This window comes from Propithecus coquereli, unplaced genomic scaffold (assembly GCF_000956105.1).
Source record: "Propithecus coquereli isolate 6110/MARCELLA unplaced genomic scaffold, Pcoq_1.0 Scaffold45, whole genome shotgun sequence".
Taxonomy (NCBI): Eukaryota; Metazoa; Chordata; class Mammalia; order Primates; family Indriidae; genus Propithecus; species Propithecus coquereli.
In genome coordinates, this window is record NW_012150285.1 from 388959 (window position 1) to 403600 (window position 14642).

Consider the following 14642-nt stretch of genomic DNA (forward strand, 5'->3'; position numbering starts at 1 on the left):
ACTTTTCTTCTGGTTGCCCGATGCTCGCCACCTGAAGCGGGCCTTGAATTATGGCGGCTTCTGGGCCGATGCCGCACGCGACTGGTTTTCCAGCTGAGGGTAGATGCAGTTATTATGTGGAAAAGAAGAAGCGGTTCTGCAGGATGGTGGTGGCTGCAGGGAAAAGGTTCTGTGGTGAACACGCTGGAGCCGCGGAGGTCTGGTATCGCCCTACCCTCTCGAGAGTCGGAAATAAGTTTCTTGGTGCGGTCGGTGCTGGAACCCGACCCCTCCCCTCTTTAACAGGTTTCTGCTTCTGTCCCCTGGATTCTCCAGCTTTTACTTTAATAAATACAGTTTTGCCCTCCTTGCGGAGCAATGATGAGCCCTACTGATCAACAGTGTTTTGTTTTACTAAGTAAAGCGCCGGCAGTGACCCATTTATCTTGATCCTAATTCATGGTAATGGTAAATTTTAGTTATATTCCAAGCTGCCTCTGCTTACACTCCGCTCACCTTCCGCCTTCCTGATGGGAAGTGGTAGTTAAAGCAGTGATTGAAGTCCCCGGGTTTCACTACTTGTGTTCTAATTATTGTTTTCTGAATGAGAATCACTTGTGAATGCGGTTGAAAGAAACTTTCTTTAAAAATTAGACTTAACAGCCTGTAAGACGCAACTTATAACTATTTGCTGGAATGGGGAAGGAAGGATTAAAAATATCTAAGAATTGACCTTTTAAAATTGAGAACAGAAAACATGCAATTTTGTTTGATAATAGTTATGCATATAATTGTACAACCAAACACTACATATTTGTGTATACGTATATTACTTTAGGAAATATAGTAAAGTAAAAATAAAAACAAGAGGAGCAGAATGCTTGTAGAAAAAGAACATGTCTAATAGCATTAGAAAGAATAAACCAAACAGACCAGCATCTGGTTTCATGCCTTCTGAATATCCAGTATTATTTGCATTATTTTCTTTCTTAATCAGTTTATTCTTCTAGGCAATATCCAGTGCCAGTCAGTCCCCTGAGCCCTTTCATCTGCTACTGTCAATTGTAGCCATAGCCTACTTTCTATTTTGCCTTGACTGATATTTACCAAGAGGTGAAGCATAATGAAACAAGGAAGTTCTTGTTTTGGAATATGGGAGATGTGACTTATTGTGGTTACTCTTTGAAGTATACCCACAGTTGTGTTGACTGGCTTTTAGGGGACAAGCAAACATCTCTTGGTTGAAGAATGAGATTTATGATAGAAGAAGGATTTTGTTCCCATCTGTTACAAGGCCTTAGATTTCAACTTATCCAGACATCTGGAAGGTGAATGCAGATGGTGATAGTAGTAGAATGTGAATAAATCCTTACAAGCTGATCAGTATTCCTAGAGAGGAATGACAGTTCTTTGAAGAAAGACTGCAAAACACCAAGTGGAAACACTTTTCATAACTATGATTTGGTTGTGAATTACAGCCATCCTCTTGAATCTGTAATTTATGATGTAATTGTATATTGTGTTTCCATCTTTTTTAAGTGTCATATATAGCTATGAGACACCACTTTTATTCATTTTTACCAAGTTGTTCTCACCTGGGGGTGATTTTGCCGCCCAGTGGATACATCTGAAGACATTTTGGTTGTCACAACTGGAGAGTATTACTGGCATCTAATGGGTAGAAACCAAAGGTGCTGCTAAACCTCCTACAAAGCACAGGACATCCCCGACACCCCCACCTCAAAAAAAGAATTATCCAGCTCCAAACATCAATAATGTCAAGATTAAGTAACCCTATTTCTAAATCCAAATAATAAATGTGTTTTTTTTCCTACTCTACAGTTAGGCTTTGGGGGCTAAAATAATCTTCTCTTACATGGAGGTTAGGTTTTAAAGTCAGCAAATAAGGAAGAAATAATGTACAGTATTTTCAAAAAAGTATGGAAGATTTCTTAGCTTTTCCATGAAATTCAGTGTGCATACCTTCATGGACATGCTGAGAGGCACATCAGAATTGAAATAAATTATAGTAACAGCAAACACTTAGCATTACTTCATGGTCAGCACTGTTCTGGGCAGTTTGGGGTTTCTTTTTTTGTTTGTTTGTTTTTTTAACTATTAGATCACTTAATTTTCACAAGCCTTAGGAGGTAAGATATTATTGTTCTCATCTTTTAAATGAGGCAGTAAGCCTACCTAAGGTTATAGGACTAGTAGCTGACAGAGCTGGGTATCATACCAAGGCAGTCTGGCTAGCCTATGGTTTTAACAATTATACTATCCCGTTTCATGCAAATTTATTTGGAATGTTGGGTAGAATTGCCAACACTATTAATTTTTCTTTCTTTATTCTTAGTGCATATTACAGTCATGTGCCACATAACATTTTAGTCAATGACAAACTGCATATATGATGGTGGTCCCATAAGATAATAATACCATATTTTTACTTTGCCTTTTCTGTGTTTAGACATACAAATACTTATCATTGTGTTACAATTGCCTACAGTATTCAGTACAGTAATATGTGCTACAGGTTTGTAGTGTATGAGCAATAGACTGTACCATATAGCCTAGATGTACAGTAGACTGTACCATCTGGGTTTGTATAAGTATGCTCTATGATGTTCTCATAACAACGAAATCACCTAAAGAGGTGTTTCTCAGAACATAACCCCATCATTAAGCAATGCATGGCTATAGTTAAATCCATGTTACTTAGTAATGAACAGGTTAGAATTACTATACTGAAAAGTTGCAAAGCCAATAAAATGTGGCACATACCAAATGGTTAAATGCCGTGTTTTATTTTTCTAAGAAACTTTTGAAAATATGTGTTAACATCTCTAAAATCAGGAAGCATCTTAAAATCCGTATGCCATCATTTAAATGGGCAGCACTTACCACAAAAAAATGCTAAGTATTTGAGATAATGCATATTTATTTAGTTCAATTTAGCCATTCCACAATGTATACGTGTTTTAAAACATGTTGTGCATGATAAATATATACCATTTTTATTTGTCAATTAAAGTAATATAAAATAGCATTGTTTCTTTCTTGGTAATGCATAAAATAGTAGTGTATATCATAATCAATGCTATCTTCGATTCTAAATTTCATATGTAGGCCTTATCTAAACCTATGCGAAGCTATAGACCCTTGTTTGTCCAAAGCAATATTTGTTCATATATACATAAGCTAACTACACTAGAGATTTTTTGTTGTTAAACCCTTATGACCTGATTTTACCAATGTTTTTATTATGTCCTTTTAAGGTTTCCTAATCTTGTTTTGAGAATGCAGAGACACTGAAGTTTTATCTAGTTTCTTTAAGTATTAATAATAAATTTGATATTTTATTAAAATAGATGTATCCCTTTTAATTTATTAGGAAGAAGATACTCGGAAAAGAATCCTGTGTCCTTTAGATCCAAAACAGTAAGTATGGATCAGATAAAGATTTTTCTGTGTTGGAAACAGTAATCGTCACGAGTCTTATTTTAAATAATTTTCTTTTTAAATTTAGCACAGTATATGAAGATCAACTAGCAAAGCATTTGAAAAAATGTAACTCAAGAGAGAAGCCAAAACCTGTAAGTGTTTGATCAGTAAAATTAAATGGTGAAATGTGTGGTTTGTAATGTTTATGTATATATATATACTTAGTATATTACAAACATGTATATTTAATAAGACTCATGCCTCAAGGCTTTGATTTGGTAAATGCACTTGATGTATATAGAGTATCAGACAGTAAATCCACTCACAGTCTTAATTCAGAGAATAGAATTTTATGCAACATGAGTTTTCTTCAGAGTATAATTTCACAGCTTGGTTATTGAAAGATATTTACTTAGTGCCTACTAAATTTACTACAATAAAATATGATCCCAGCCTTCAAGGAGCTTATTTGAGACTGATAAATAAACTTGGAAATAAGGGATATTATTTAAGAAGGTCAATGAAAGAAGTAAGCACGTGATGAGAGCACATACTTGCATCAAAATTAAAATTAAATCCAAGGGTCAAGAAAGGCTTTCCAGAAGAAATAACACTTGAGCTGATTCTTGATGTGGCAAAGAAAAGGAAAAAGAGTCCTTCTAAGCAGAAAGGACAACATGTGCAAAGGTATGGAGCTGAAAAACTGCATGATGCTTTCAAGAAATTTGAACTTTATTCTGAAAGATATGGGAAACTACTGAAAGACTTTAAGCTCAGGACTGGCGTGATCAAATTTACCTCTTAGAAAACGTTCTTTTTTTAGCAGTGTAGGAAGATAGCTTGGAATCAGGAGTACTAGTTAGGAGGCTGTTATTGAAATACAGGTGGGATATGGTAAAACGCTGAATTAACAAAGATGGAAAGCGTAGGGATAGATGTACGAATTATTTAGGTAGCAGAGTCAATGAAACTTGGTGACTGATTAGATATTTGGAGTAGGATATATGAGTCTGAAACTCTTTAGAGTTACAGTCCCCAACCTCTGGGCCGAGGCCTGGTACTGCTCTGTGGCCTGTTAGGAAACGGGCCATGCATCACTGCCTGAGCTTGATACCAGTGTCTCCCCCACCCACGGTACCTCACCCCTAGTGTGCGGAAAAATTGTCTTCCATGAAACTGGTCCCTGGTGCTAAAAAGATTGGGGACTGCTTCTTTAAAGCAAGTAATCTAAATTTGGAAGTCAAATACATGAAGGTCATAGGTGAAGCTTTGGATTTTTAAGTTGCCCAGGGTAAGTGATTAGAGGAAAAAGAAAGGGACTGTTTATTCAGTAGATATTAATTGACCATTTATGCCAGACATTGTACCAAGCATCCTACCTAGAAGACCATTACAATCTAGTGGGAGAAATGGAAAATGCAGTATTATAACACATGTGCCAAAATTGATGAAGTACAGGGTGCTATGGGAGAATAAAGGAGACAGGGTTGGGCACGGTGGCTCACACCTGTAATCCTAGCACTCTGGGAGGCCGAGGCGGGAGGGTTGCTTGAGATCAGGAGTTGGAGACCAGCCTGAGCAAGAGTGAGACCCCATTTCTACTGAAAATAGAAAAATTAGCTGGGCTTGGTGGCGCTCACCTGTAGTCTCAGCTACTTGGGAGGCTGAGGCAGGAGGATCACTCGAGCCCAGGAGTTTTGAGGTTGCTATGAGCTAGGCTGACGCCATGGCACTCTAGCCTGGGCAACAGAGCGAGACTCTGTCATTCATTCATTCATTTATTCGTAAATAAATAAATAAGTAAATAAATGAATAAATAAGTAAATAAGTAAGAAGTAAGTAAATAAGACTCAAATAAATAAGTAAGTAAGTAAGACAGGCCCAAATCTTTTTTGGAGTATATAGGGAGTGAGAGAAATGGGGAAGAAGTCAGGGAGACTTCTTTAAAGGAGGTATCATGTAAGATGAGACATAAAGTTGAAAGGAGAATCGGCCAGACAAGGAGGCAAATATGTGCAAAGGCCTAGAAGTGGGAGTAGATAACACTGGCATTTCACATGGTGGAAGAATAAAATACAATGGGAGAGCTGAGTAAAAGATGAGATTTGAGTGGTAGCTAAGGAGTAGATCATGAGCCCAAGGACAGAACTCTTGGTGACACTGACATTAAAGGGTGAGGTGCTAATAGGAACCATAGAAAAAGATTGAGAAAGGGTGGCTAGAAAGATAAGAAAGAGAAAAACTAGGCCGGGCGCAGTGCCTCACGCCTGTAATCCTAGCTCTCTGGGAGGCCGAGGCGGGCGGATTGTTTGAGCTCAGGAGTTCGAAACCAACCTGAGCAAGAGCAAGACCCCGTCTCCACTAAAAATAGAAAGAAATTAATCGGACAACTAAAAATATATAGAAAAAATTAGCTGGGCATGGTGACGCATGCCTGTAGTCCCAGCTACTCTGGAGGCTGAGGCAGTAGGATCGCTTGAGCCCAGGAGTTTGAGGTTGCTGTGAGCTAGGATGACGCCATGGCACTCTAGCCTGGGCAACAGAGTGAGACTCTGTCTCAAAAAAAAAAAAAAAGAATAATTGCTGGGCATCTTTGAGAGTCAGACTGAGTATGGAGATAATGAATTTGAACCGGCATCAGTCCAAATGACTTCAGCAGTGGTCAGCACTCCAGATGTTGCAGTTAAAAGTCATATTAATGCAGGCATTGAGTTTTGTAAGGGTGGGAGAGAATGATTATAGTGGCTGTCTAAACTGGATGGCATGAAACAGAAGCCAGAAATTAGTTGATAAAAAATGAATACAGGTATTCAATAGGTAGAAGACTATGATTAGGAACAAGAGAATCACAATGCTTTGTACTAGTGTAGTGAAAAGTTATGGTGAGAAAATGGGTTAATGGAGTTTAAGATTTCAGAGGTAAATGGTTCATAGTAATGCCAGAGTCTAGAGGGCCCATGGAAGTACTTTGCAGAAGTAGAGTGAACGTCATGAGAATTAAGAAAGTCAAGCAGAGCTATTATGCTTAGGTGACTTGAACACATTGTCATATTGGCTGGATGTGGAGTAGAAAGGACAACTTGATGTCAAAGTCCCTAATGAATGTTGAATAATGACTAGCAGATTAGTAGTTGATAACCCTGAAAGATTTAGAGGATGGTTTAAATTTGGTGTTTCTCAGTGGGGGCTTTTGGCATTTTGAGTGGGACAGTCCAAGCCTGTGTATCCTAAAGCATCCTGTACATTTCAAAGTATCCATCCTGGCCTCTGAGAAGCACTTGTCAAGAACCGTGAAGGGTCTGAAATTTTCTTATTTCTAGGCTATTGAGTTAGCCTGCCATAGGTTCCTGGGTGCTAGCAGAAGACATGAGATTCCTGAGTCAGAGACATAGAACAAAGGACTTCATTACTCACCACATAGCAAGCAACATGAGCTTGTTTGCATCAGTTCCCTTTGCTACTCAAGGCTAGATAAGTCAACATGGAGGCACCTAGATAGATGCTGCATGCGCAATGTTACAGCTGAGGAACCCCAAGCCTAGGGAATACAAATTATTTTTAAATTGGGCAATAAGCACACCTTCCTGACCTTTGTTCCATAAGTAGACATTTATTTATTATACCACACAATAACTAAGCCTGCCATGTTATCTAGGAGAAGACACCATTTCTGTCTCCCAAGGGTGCTTGGTATATAAGTGTCCTTGAAAAAATAGTCTGGAACAAAGATAATCAGTGCCTCTGCTTCTAAACTTGTAGAAAAACAAAAGACCCATGGAAGAATTGTGTCCCAATAGCACCTCTCAGATATTTTGACAATAAAATACTCCCCCCTATATTTGCAGATTCTTCCCAATTGAGAACAACTGGACCAGATGGCATAACTTTAAAGAAAGTATTTTTACATTAAGATGGTGTAGAAGAAAAATGATCACCCCTCACCACCACCCCATTAGGACTTAGTCCCTTTAGTAGAAAGAGAAAATGTTGGCTTTGCTCATAAGTATCTTCTTTACCTAATTGCCAGGTTTCAGTTAAAGCAAACAAGTGGAATATGTACGCTGGGAAAAGTTTGAGAGAAGAGGTAAATTTATTAAAAATGGAATACCTTGGATGAGTTTTATTGTATGTCAGCACACAGTGGCAAGGAAATGGAGAAAAAGCAGTGAGGTGATAAGATAGAGGAAAGGAATGTGGAGGAGTATTTATCTGGTACGCTATGTAGAATAGGAATCTTGGAACTGAGGTAAAGGCCTATCATTGTTCTGCTTTGCTTTGGGAAACTGGTCATCAATTTTTAAATATTTTGTATATTAAATGCAAGTAAGTTGGTGATAAATCTCTCTAATATAAATGGTTTTCACATTTAAAAATCTAATCCACAATGTAAGTTACCTGGAGCACTCTTTGCAACCATTTTGAACTAGAGTCCATCAAATTCTAATAGTTATGGCTAATGTTCTATTATAGTGTTGTCAGTCATCCAAAAAAACATTGTAATTCCTGCAGTCTTCACCCATTCCACTCAATCACCAGTGTCCATTGCTATCCATATAAGGAAAGCTAGCAACACACAATCAGAATATTACTTTTCTGCCATCTGTGTAACAAAAGTCCACTACTATGCATAACATAATGTCCCCAGGAGTTGTTTTCACATTTAAAACAGGATTTGTAGAAATAGCGCTAATTCATTCATCTAGATCTACACTATTCAATATGGCAGCCAGTAGCCATATATGACTATTTAAATCCGAATTAATTAATTATAACCAAATAAAATTTAAAATCCATTTCCTCAGTCACATAGCCATATTTCAAGGCCAGTGGCTGCCATGTTGGCCACAGTAGATATAGAACATCTCCATCATTGCAGAAAGTTCTATTGGACAATGCTGATATAGATCCTTACCTAGAATGTATAGCTCTGTAGAAGGACTAGAAACATCTCATTATATTAATTAAAATAACAGTGTCACAGGACATTTATTTTTTTGATTTTTAATTAATATTTTAAAGTAGAAGAAATTAGACTTAATACCATTGTGATATCTATATTTTATCTGTTTTTGGTCATGTTGCATGTCTGGTAAACAGCATTATGTTGTTGGTACTTTGTTGTTTTTGCTCCAGTGCCATAAAGGAAAACTGGCCCAGTCCTCAGTCTATTCTGTAAATAGGTGAAAACTTTAATAAAGATTACAAATGAATCTCTTTAGACTATAAATGCTTATTCAAATAACCACCTTACTAGAATATAAGATCCATGGATATAGAGATTTTTGTCTCTTATATTATCTACTGTGGTGAATGCCTAGCACTTAAATCAAACTAGGGACTATAGTAGGTACTCAATAACGATTTAATGAATAAATGAATGGGAGGAAGGAAGAATGGCAGGTACAGAGTATGGGGTGAAGGGAAGAATCAGTTTTCAGCTTAATTTTTGTGATCTTCACGTTATTAACAATATTATGGTTTTGTTTTTATTAAGGATTTCTTTATTCAAGATATTAATGCAGGCTTAAAAGATGAAACAGAAATACCTGAACAATTAGTAAGTACATAGACTTAATATTTAATTTTAAAAGGTATTTATAAGCTGTCTCTATGTTGTGAATAAGTCATGTTGCAATTTTTGTTTCAAATATAACTGTTGCTTTGAATTTAGAATGCATTTTGTTATATGATCAGTATTATTGGTAATTGCTGGTTCTTGGGCCAGCTCATGCCCCATAACAAGACAAGCTGCAATGTGGCCCTGAGTCCCCTTTGATTCTTGAATTCTTCTGAGCCTAAACTTGTTCTTGACCCTGAGGAGGTTAGGTGAATTAAAGGAGCATGGCAGAGACTGAGCAGAGGCTTAGCAGTTAGACAATTCTGATGGGAGCTTAGGGAAAAGGCCTTATCAGAAAGAAAAGCCTAAGCTGCATGGGAATTGCCCAACTGTTAAGTCTCTACTCAGTCTCTATCCTGCTACTTTATGACACTTTTTGGCTACATTATTTAGTTTTATTTTTGTATATAGGTTCCAATTTCTTCTCTATCTGAAGAGCAGTTGGAAAACTTAATTAAGAAATTGAGAAAAGCAAGTGAAGGTAAGTCAGCCTAAAGTTGCAAGTTAAATTATTTTAGAGTAATAGGTGGTATATGAGTTGCTACCATTCTGGTTTAAAATATATTACTACCATTATTCAGAATCCTACAATTTCATTTGGTTGCTTAAGCTATCGTGCTTATATTTGACACAGGTTTGAATTCTACACTTAAAGATCATATTATGTCCCATCCAGCATTACAAGACGCCCTTAAGGACCCTAAAAATGGTGATTCTGCAACAAAGCACCTGAAACAGCAGGTATGTTAAGGTTACAGTAACCCTACTAAAAATGGCCTTTGTTCATTTGTTAAAAGCTTTCTAAATACAGTTATTATTGAGATTTTATTTCACTTACCCTTCAGGGTACAAAATATTTCTATTTCAAAAAATATGTATGAACATATATAAAAAATTGGGGCTATAGATATGGTTTTGAGTAGGAAGTATTAAATATTTAAAAGCAAGAGAAAAACAATTTAAAGCCAAATAGAAATTATCACTGTGATGAACATACTGTCGTATGTAGAAATCACCTTGCTATTTTCCCATTTGAGCCAAATGTGTTTGCTCTATTTTATAAAATAATCTTGTGAAGTTTGCAGGCTTCTATTTTAGGTAACATTGAAAAATTAAAGTTACTTGGTCCAAGAAGATGCTTTGTTGAGTTTGGAGCGGGAAAGGGAAAATTATCTCATTGGGTTGATATTGCCTTAAGAGATGCTGAAAAAGTTCACTTCATCTTAGTAGAAAAGGTGTCCACAAGATTCAAGGTAAGTGAAACCATTGCAGTACATTAGTAACCAAACTTTGCATTTTTCTTACTTGAAAAATATGACAGAAACATACCTTAAAGAAAATAAAAAATGAATTTTCTTTTCTGTCTATTCAATTATAGCCTTCTATCAGTTCTAATTATACTGATGACTTGTCTTAAACTGAAGGTGATTTTGGTTTTTTTATTTCAAAATATTAAGGGAGTACAAATGTTTTTGTTACATAGATACCTTGTATAAATGCTTAAATCAGGGCTTTTGATGTGTACGTCATCAGAATAGTGTTCATTGTACCCAATAGGTAAGTTTTTATCCTACACCTCCCTTCCCACTCTCCCCTTTCTTGGTTTCCAATGTCCTTTATATCTCTTTGTGCCTGTATGTACCCATCATTTAGCTCCTACGTATCAGTGAGAATATACGGTATTTGGTTTTCCATTCCTGAGATACTTCACTTATAATAATAGACTCCGTTTCCATCCAAGTTGCTGCAAATTACATTATTTCATTCCCTTTTATGCCTGAGTAGTAGCCCATGGTGTATATACATATACCACATTTTCTTTATCCACTCGTGAATTTAGGGACACTTAGGCTGGTTCCACATCTTTGCAATTTTGAATTGTGCTGTGAAAAACATTAAATATGCAGCAGTGGGATTGCTGAATCTTTATTTCTTTGAGGAATCTCCATATTGTTTTCTATAGAGGTTGTACTAATTTGCAGTCCTACCAACAGTGTATAAGCGTTCCTGTCTCTCTGCATCCATGGCAACATCTATTGTTTTTTGACTTTTTAATGATGGCCATTCTGACGGGGAGGATGGTATCTCTTTGTAGTTTTAGTTTGCATTTCCCTGATGATTAGTGGTATTGAGCATTTTTTCATATGTTTGTAGACCATTTTTCTATCTTTGAAAAACTTCTTTTCATGTCTTTTGCCCACTTTTCAATGGGGTTGTTTGGTTTTTTCTTGATGATTTGTTTGAGTTCTTTGTAGATTCTGGATATCAGTCCCTTGTTGGATGTATACTTTGTGAATATTTTCTCCCATTCTATAGGTTATCTTTTCACTCTGTTGATTCTTTCCTTTGCTGTACAGAAGCTTTTTAATTTAATCAAATCCCATTTATTTTTGTTGTTGCTGTAATTGGCTTTGGTGGTCTTAGTCATAAATTCTTTGCCTAGGCCTATGTCTGGAAGAATTTTTCCTACTTTATCTTCTGTAATTGTAATGGTTTCATGCCTTACATTTAAGTCTTTTATCCATCTTTAATTAGTTTTTGTATATGGTGAGAGTTAGGGGTCCTGTTTCATTCTTCTACATGTGCTGATCCAATTTTCCCAGCACCATTTATTGAATAGGACTTCCTTTCCCCAATGTATGTTGTTTTCTGCTTTGTTGAAGATCAGTTGATCATAGCTCTATGGTTTTATTTCTGAATTCTCTATTTGTTTTATTGTTCTGTGTCTCTATACTAGTACCATGCTATGTTCCTTACTATAGCCTTGTAGTAAAATTTGAAATCAGGTCATGTGATGCCCCCAGATTTATTCTTTTTGCTTAGGATTGCTTTGATTATTCAGTCTTTTGTGGTTCCAAATGAAGCTTAGGATGATTTTGTCTAGGTCTGTGAAATAAGACATTTGTATTTTGATGGGGATTGCATTGAGTCTGTAAGCCACTTTGGGCAGTGTGGACATTTTAATGATGTTGATTCTGCCAATCCATGAGCAAGGAATGTTTTTTTCATTTGTTTGTGTCATCTGTGGCTTCTTTCATCAGTGCTTTATAGTTCTCCTTGTAGAGATCTTTCACCTCGTTGGTTAAGTGTATTCCTAGGTATTTTATTTTCTTTGTAGCTATTCTGAATGATATTGAGTCCTTTATTTGACTCGCAACTTGACTGTTACTAGTATATAGAAATCTACTGATTTGTATGCATTGATTTTGTTACCTGAGACTTTGCTGAATTTATTTATCAATTCTAAGAGTCTTTTGGTGGTGTCTTTACAGTTTTCTAGATACAAAATCATATGGTCAGCATACAGGGATAATTCGACCTCCTCTTTCTCAATTTGTATGCCCTTTATTTCTTTCTCTTGCCTGATTGCCCTGGCTAGGACTTCCAATGTTATGCTGAATAAAAGTGGTGACAGTGGGCACCCTTGTCTTTTTCCAGTTCTTAAGGGAAATGCTTTCAAGTTTTCCCCATTAAGTGTGATGTTGGCTATGGTGTAATATATTGGCTTTTATAATTTTGAGGTATGTTCCTTCTGTGCCTAGTTTGTTAGGGTTTTTATCATGAAAGGGTGCTAGATTTTATTGAATGCTTTTTCTGCATCTATGAGATGATCATATGGTTTTAGTTTTAGCTTTTGTTTATGTGGTGAATCAGTTTTATTGATTTGCATATATTGAACCATCCTTGCATCCCTGGGATAAAACTCACTTGGTCATGATGAATTATCCTTTTGATGGACTTTTTAATTTGGTTTGCTAGTATTTTTTTGAGGACTTTTGAATCCATGTTCATATTGGTCTTTAGTTTTCTTTTTTTGTGGTTCCCTTTCTTGGCTTTGGTATCTAAGTGGATACTAGCTTCATAGAATGAGTTAGGGAGGATACCTTCCTTCTCTATATTTTGGAATAATTTCCATAGGATACGTACCAGTTCTTCTTTGTAGGTGTGGTAGGATTCAGCTGTGAATCCATCTGGTCCAGGGTGCTTTTTTCTTGGGAGTTTTTTTTTATTACTGCTTTAATCTTGCTGCATATTATCATTCTGTTCAGGATTTCTGTTTCTTCCTGTTTGGAATGTTGTATGTTTCCAGGAATTTATCCATTTCCTCTAGATTTCCTGATCTGTTTGCATAGAGGTTTTTGTGGTATTCACAGATGATATTTTGTATTTCTTCGGTATCAGTTGTAATGTCCCTTTTGTGATACTTCTGCCGTTTTGTTAAAGGCATTTAAGGCTATGAATTTTCTCCTTAGGACTGCTCTTGCTATATCCCATAGATTTTGAAAGCTTATATCCCCTTTTTCCTTCAGTTCAAGAAACCTTTTGATTTCCATCTTAATTGCATCATTTACCCAAGGATTGTTCAACAGCAGATTGTTTAATTTCCATGACTTTCTATAGAATTCAGTGTTTCTCTTAGAATTGATTTCTAGTTTTATTCCACTGTGGTCTGAGAAAAGACGCGTGACATGATTTTGATTTTTTTGAATTTGCTGAGACTGATTTTGTGGCCTAAGATATGATCAATCTTGGAAAATATCTCATGTGCTGATGAGAAGAATGTATATTCAGTGGTTTGGGGTAGAATGTTCTGTAAATGTCTTTTAGGTCCATTTGTTCTAGAGTCTCATTTAAGTCCATTGTTTCTTTATTCATTTTGTGCTTCGGCAATCTGTCTAGTTCTGTTGGTAGGGTGTTGAAGTCCCCAGCTATTAAGATGCTACTGTTTGTTTCTTTGCTTAGAGCTTGCAGAATTTGTTTTATGAACCTGGGAGCTCCAGTGTTAGCTGCATATATATTTACAATTGTTATACCTTCTTGCTCAATTGCTCCCTTTACCATTATATAAAGAACATCTTTGTCTTTTTTTTTTTTTTTTACCATTGTTTATTTAAAGTCTATTTTATCTGATACGGGAATGGCTACACTCACTCACTTTTGGTTTCTGTGTTCATAGAATTTTTTTTCCATCCCTTGACTTTGAGTCTCTCTGTGTCCTTGTGGGTTCAGTGTGTTTCCTGGAGACAGCAGATATTTGGGTTGTGTTTTTCCATCCATTCAGCCAGTCTCTGTCTTTTAAGGGAAGCATTCAGACTGTTCACGTTGAGTGTTAGTATTGGCGTGCTAGTCTGTTCATCATGTTGGATGATACTTATTGTTTTGTTTTCCCTCTTGTGCTATTGTTTTATAAGAGCTATGAGATTTAACTTTTGGGTGTTTTTACACTGATTCGTATCTATTATGCAGTTCCACGTGTAGTGTACTTTTGAGCACTTCCTATAGGGCAGGTTCAGTAGTGACAAATTCCTTTAGCTTTTGCTTGTCTGGAAAAGGCTTTATTTCTTCATTATTTATGAAATTTAGTTTTGCATGATACAAGATTCTTAGATGGCAATTGTTCTGCTTAAGAAGACTAAAAGTGGGGCCCTGATCCCTTTTGCTTGTAAGGTGTCTACTGAGAAGTCTGCTTTTAGCCTGATGGTTCTCCTTTGTAGGTTAGTTGTTGCTTTCATCTTGGAGCTTATAGAATTTCCTCTTTCAATTTTACTTTGGCTAGGTTAATGATTTGGAGTGTCTTGGAGATGTTCAATTTGCTATGAAT

At 36.3% G+C, this 14642-nt stretch overlaps 1 protein-coding gene across 1 annotated transcript in view; it reads left to right on the plus strand.

The window, feature by feature from the left end:
* Positions 1 to 14642, plus strand: part of TRMT13 (tRNA methyltransferase 13 homolog (S. cerevisiae)) — a 26338-nt gene continuing 11696 nt past the window's right edge. The window contains exons 1-7 of the mRNA XM_012654908.1: positions 1 to 197; positions 3374 to 3420; positions 3509 to 3575; positions 8918 to 8980; positions 9452 to 9521; positions 9675 to 9781; positions 10126 to 10293. Of these exons, the coding sequence (XP_012510362.1) occupies positions 51 to 197; positions 3374 to 3420; positions 3509 to 3575; positions 8918 to 8980; positions 9452 to 9521; positions 9675 to 9781; positions 10126 to 10293 (669 nt within the window). The 5' untranslated portion in view covers positions 1 to 50. The remainder of the gene's footprint in view (positions 198 to 3373; positions 3421 to 3508; positions 3576 to 8917; positions 8981 to 9451; positions 9522 to 9674; positions 9782 to 10125; positions 10294 to 14642) is intronic.